This window comes from Globicephala melas, chromosome 1, assembly GCF_963455315.2.
Source record: "Globicephala melas chromosome 1, mGloMel1.2, whole genome shotgun sequence".
Taxonomy (NCBI): domain Eukaryota; kingdom Metazoa; phylum Chordata; class Mammalia; order Artiodactyla; family Delphinidae; genus Globicephala; species Globicephala melas.
The window spans coordinates 113,309,387-113,315,386 of record NC_083314.1 but is presented as its reverse complement, the minus strand read 5'-3'; the positions used below and the strand labels follow the sequence as shown (position 1 = coordinate 113,315,386).

At 40.0% G+C, this 6,000-nt stretch overlaps 1 protein-coding gene across 3 annotated transcripts in view; it reads right to left on the bottom strand.

Annotated features, from left to right (window-relative positions):
- Window positions 1-508: 508 nt before the first annotated feature.
- The window catches only part of DDAH1 (dimethylarginine dimethylaminohydrolase 1), a 154,450-nt gene continuing 148,958 nt past the window's right edge, over window positions 509-6,000 (bottom strand). For all 3 annotated transcript variants that reach the window (XM_030866110.2, XM_030866111.2, XM_060303367.1), the window contains exon 6: window positions 509-3,558. In XM_030866110.2, coding sequence (XP_030721970.1) covers window positions 3,442-3,558 — 117 coding nt within the window. In that variant the 3' untranslated portion in view covers window positions 509-3,441. The remainder of the gene's footprint in view (window positions 3,559-6,000) is intronic.

Genomic DNA, 6,000 nt, shown 5'->3' with positions numbered 1-6,000 from the left:
TTTTTACAGTCAGAAAAAGAGAACAATGAAGCTACTTTCAGTTTGAAAAAAATTGTTGGAAATAAAAAGTCTTATTAAAAAAACCTTCATATTTCCTAAAAAACTCTTACTATAAAATAAACAAAAACAAAAAGCAAACTCTTGCATGAACACAGGAAAAAATATTTCAACCGTCTCCATAACTGAGCCATATTATAATGTGCTGATGACAGGCGTCAAAGGAACAAGGGAAGCCTTTTTGAGGAGGAACATATGTGAAATCAAGATCTCCTGACCACACGTGGATAATATGCATACTTTTAAAGCACCACAAGTATGAAGTATCCTTTGATTATCATTTTAATCCAAGCTTTTGATAGCAGTTGACTTACAGGTAAGTATTTCTAATTCCATAGCTTATAGGACAAGAGAAAAAAAAACCAAAAACTTCCCATCTCTGGTAGTAAAGAAATGGTGACTTCATTCACCACAGCAGTTTCTGTTGCAAGAAAGAGACATAGGCTATTGATCACAGTACAACTCACACTTTATTCCATCGTGATTGGTATACTTGTAGGATCAGTACAGCAAGAGACTAAAATCAGTGCAGAATTTCTCTGAACTAAAGGACCGTGAAAGGCATTACTGGTTTTGGCACACAGAGTGGATAACCATACACTGGCTGTGACAGGATGGTCAGTATGATAAAATGCACGAATCTAACACCACGTGGAAATCATGTCTGAGTTCTGTAGAATGTAAAGGAGTAAATAATTACGAAGACTAACATGCAACTCTAAATAAGTCACATTGTTCATCTACAGACTATTTCTCCCCTTCTAGATGAAGAGATGGCCTTAGTAGCCTGTTCACAGTAGCTTAAAAGAGCAATCAATACACAGTAGAGAGATCTGCCTGCTGATTTCTATAGCAATTCATCACAGTTGAAGAAATAATGCTAAATCATGTACTTTCTCTATATTGTCCTTAGTAAGTTGAATCTTACTGACCAAGTGATTCTGACTCAACTTTTATATACAATCTCTAATGTCTTTATAATGTCAAAAAGCAGTTTCTGTTAGCTTTTCCTTATAAATCACAATGGACAAGAGGGGAACCTAGGTAACGGGGTAGTGGGTTGTCTTTCCTCTTCAAAGATAATATGATGTTGATGAGCACACCAAAGAAATAATACTACTATGCTGCAAATATTTTAGGTTTCCACATCAGCATATCACAGAGAGAGTCCAAAGAAGCCAGCCTTGTAGGTGATGTAGCAGTGCAGAATAAGATTCTGTAGAAGAGGCACACAGATTCTAAGTGATTTCTTGAGACAAAGAGAAGGAAAGATGGAAAGATGAAAAGAAAAGGAAAAGTGAAAACAGCCTTCTGTAGAACAAATGGTTCAAAAGAAAAATTGATTCACTTGCAATTTACTAAACATAATAGAGAACAGTTCTTTAGTTTGGAAAGCTAGAAATAAAGATATTGGAAATTATATGCCAGTTAGCTGTACTATTAAGACTGAAGTGGCTGATTGAGTGAGTTTTCCTGTGGTTGTCTTTGAGGGAGGATTTCTGTTTTTGCCAGCATAGGGCCGGATTTAACCCCAAAGGGCAACCATAACTACTGAGGACAATTTTTCTTTATTAACTTGGGCATGTGGGTAACATTCATTCTCTCTGTGGTAAAAACATATTATTCACCCATGATGAGACAGTTGGAAATATGCCAGTGACCAAGATACGTTTCAGTCATAGGATGCATGAAATTAGATATTTGAACGTGATATGAATATTAAAGTCAAGCAAAAAGAAAAAGAAGGAGGAGAAGGAACTTCTTCTAAGTCTGACATAAAATGATCGAATAAATGAAAAACATAGTAGTTAAGGTTGTCTTGGTTTGCTCAGAGGTTTCTCACTTCCATTTGTTCAGGGGGAGATGAAATGAATGAAGGTATTCTCTCTTGGTCACCAAACATGAGGAATGTCTGATTACAAACACGTTAGGTGAGCCTAGCAAGACGTGAAGTAGCATTCCTTAAACTCCCTGAATCTTAATCTTAGCCATAGGCAATACAGGAAAGGTGGAGATGACTGGGAAGTTTGATAACATGCCTGGATCAGTCACCATTCCTTGGAAAGTACCATTTCCCTGGTCTGCTAAAAGACTGATTCTTTCATTTAAGTAAAAGACAACCATCTCTCCCTTCACTGCGGCTTTGTTCTTTGTTAAGAGATTCGTGTCAGTTTAAGGTTGTGTAATTGGAAGGCTACAGAGGAGAGAAGTTTTAATTGAATTCCACAGTAAATATTCACAGATATTTCAAAGTAGAAGTGTCCATTGTCTGCAGCTGATTTCAAGCACCAAGCCTATCACTTCCTGAACATGCTCCATCTGGCTCGCACTAGACCATCAATAATCATTTTTAGATGTAATGTCTCTTTTGAAAGAAATAACTCTGTAGGTCAGCAAAAAAATAACTCTGTAGATTAAGGGGTAGAAGCCTGGAAACAGGGTGAGTCACAATGGGGGGAAATGAAAGTAAATTGAGAGAAAAAAATAAGTCTATTCCCCAAGGTCTGTATATGGCCAGTAATAAAGCAAAAATGCACGGAATGTGACTTAAAGACTTTCTAAAGTGTTGTACTCATGGGGTGTGTCCAAGCTTCTTGATCTGCAACCCCCTAGCAACCATCTGGTGCTGAATTCACCTTCCTAGGTGTGGTGCCCTACTTCTTCTAGAATTTAGATCTCTGGGGCAAACCCCACTGGGATGTGCCTCTGTGCAGTGAACTCTCCCCTAAACAGCCGCTCTGATTTTGGTCACGGTTCTGCTGAGGGGCCTGTTTGACCCTCTGGGGGAAAGTGGTGGTGGCGGCAGATGTAGCGGCGAGGCAGAAAGACTGCTGGCAGACAGGGTCGACCTGCAGGAAGATGTGCAGAAGGCAAGACCCCGGATTCTACCCAAGGTCGAGGTGACTGTGATAGAAGTGGGAAAGTTTTCATACTTCAGATGGAAACAAAGAGGGAAAGGAGGAGGATCCACAGACCAGGGAATTTCATAGGAGCCAAAGATAATTAATGATATACAGAAAGAAAATCCAGCTTAGCTGACTGATCAAAAAGACATTCTTCGGTTTATATTGGCAAATAAACAATTTTCACACTGATAATACAAACACTAAAATGAGTGTTTCCTTACAATTATTAATCACATTTGAATAATTCATTAGCTCTATATTTTCTAGATGGCTTAATTCATTGAGCAAATCCACAGTTTAGGTACCACCTCGAGGGGAGGGGCTGGGGCAGGTGCAGAACGAAGCAATTAAATTTAGAAGTGTAGACCAGTGTTAGTAGCAGAGTGGCATAAAAGATTGTCAATGAAAACGGTAGGAATGGGTACAGTCATCGGCCTTACGAGTGCAGTATTGCCGGCAACAAGGGAGGGACTGCGACTCAGGACTCTACTTTCTTGTTAATTAAAATCGAGCAGCAGGTCAGCAGCCCGTCCACCTTTTCCATTTCAGAATGGCTCACGGGGATCAGCATATGGTCCTTGAGCTTTTCATAAACCTGCAGGAGGAATCAAGGAAAAGTAGAGAAGAAGGCTTATGTTTCTGCCTCTGTCTTCCCTGGCCCCCAGGCCCACCCCCTCCACCTGGGGTAGAGGATTCATTTAGCTTGTAAGCTTAGGCTTTTCACCCATTGAACCCCAAGATATGCATAGAACCAAGACCACACACGTGCCTACAGCGATACCCAGAGAGCTAGCAGCATTGGTTAACCACTAGCTCTATGCTCTAACCTCAAAGCCAAAGATGTGTCAGAAATGTGGTTGTTACTAGAAAGGCCTTTACTCTGCCCTTGTCATTGCTAGATTAAGTGATATATGAAAGTTGGTGGACGTGTTTACAGGCTGAGTAGGACTCTCTCTCCATGCTTCAAAACCCTCTCAACTATAACGTTCCTTTCCTTAATAAGACCATTGGAAAAACTTGACAAAGTATAATTTAAGTGAAGGATTTCAGGTCAAACTGCTTTTAAATTACAGGTGTGTGAATTTTAGAGCATCTTCTGACACGAATAGAAAGCAAGCATGTGTCAAACCTTCAAATTAAAAGTCCACAGATTTTTTCTCTGATGATAAAACAAAGAACATTTTTTTTTTTTAAAAAAGGCAAAATCACTTGCAAATACACTGCCTAAAAACAATCTACCATGCTTCTGTAGGATGTACTTTGGTACAGTGGTTAATTAAGAGTGCTGGAACCACACAGAGTTGGGTTCCAGCCCCAGTTCTGCCAACTTACTGCTCCAAGTGTAATTTCGGTCAAGTGGCATCGCCTTGGGATTATTTCTCTGTAAGACTGGAGTAATAACAGCACCCTCACAGGGCTGCTGTAAGGAATGAATAAGATAGTACATGCGGTGTGCCTGGCACAGGGGAAGCACTCAGTAAATATGATGTTACTGTTTTTTGGTGGTAGACCCAGGGCTGAATTCAGAAGCAGTTAATGATCATCTCGTTATCGGATGATTGATGTGGCTGAAGGGGTACGAATGATCCAGAGCTGTGTTTCTCCAAGTGAGTTCAGTGACCAGGGTGCTTACTGACATGGCAGATTCTAGGGTGGGGAGGTCTAGGAACCTGTATTTTTAACAACCCTGAGGCACATTAAATTGTGAGACCTACTATTCATCTGAGAGCTGGTTAAGCCCCAGTCCAGGGGGTCAGGGGTCCTATATTTTCCTCAGGTTCACACTTTCAGCCATGGAAGAAGAAAAAAAAAATCTATTTATCCTCTTCCCCTGCTCTCTTTTTAATCTGCTGAAGGGGATCCTTCCTGACTAGGAGGATAAGCCTAGTAATTATACAGTATTGCATACTTAAAAGGTAGCATAAACTATTTTCTAAAAGTTTTAAAGTTTAAGATTGAAAGAAAAGAGAGAGAGATCAGTGGTTACTAAGACTCTTCTGTAATGCTTACTATAAATATCTTGCTCCTCTGGACAGAGATGAACATACTGAAATGCCTAAAAAAGATATGAACACTTGAAGGATCTATGGACCAACACCCTTAATCTGCTTGGTATGATTAAATTGAAATTACCAAAGTACACAGATGAGACTGGCAGAGTGCCCTGAAAGACTGGGAAGATTTTCTCAGACCAGGAAGGAATTCCATACGGAGGGGGCAATTCCCTGGCTGGAACATAAATGCAGAGCTGCTTGGAGGGACCAGTTGGCTGGTTCCAAGTGTGCTGTATTTATATTTCTTCTTGTTCTATCCTTTCAGGCCTTTGTTGCCTAGGATGTGTAGCCCCTGCTTTTGAGCACCCTTCTCTTTGGGTCATTCCTACTTCTCTGACTGAAGAAACAAATGACCCTCTGATGAGGGGCAGCTTAGATTTGTCAGAAAACAATGAGGCAGTTGGCCATCTAATTGTAGGTCTCTATGCTTAATGAGCATGTCAGTGTCAAGAAGTACATTTAATCAAAGCTGGAGCACAGAATTGGGAGATCCAAATACTCATTTGAAAAGGTCTGAATACCAGGCATGATCATCTCAATTACTTTGCATGCATTAGTGACCAATGACACTAACGAGAAGAGCGAGTTAAATAAACTTTCCTTCGGCCCTAAATTATGTTATCCTTGTACATTTTGGAGATTAATCCTTTGTCAGTTGCTTCATTTGCAAATATTTTCTCTCATTCTGAGGGGTGGGATAGGGAGGGTGGGAGGGAGGGAGACGTAAGAGGGAAGAGATATGGGAACATATGTATGTGTATAACTGATTCACTTGGTAATAAAGCAGAGACTAACACACCATTGTAAAGCAATTATACTCCAATAAACATGTTAAAAAAATCATATAAAATAAATAAATAAATTATGTTATCCTTTTGGCTTTCCTAATGATGTGTATAGGGGAAAAGGAAGCCCTGTTGTTTGTCACTCTATTGTGAAAAAAATCCCTAGGCAGGAAGGCTGCAAAGGGAGGCCTACTCAGC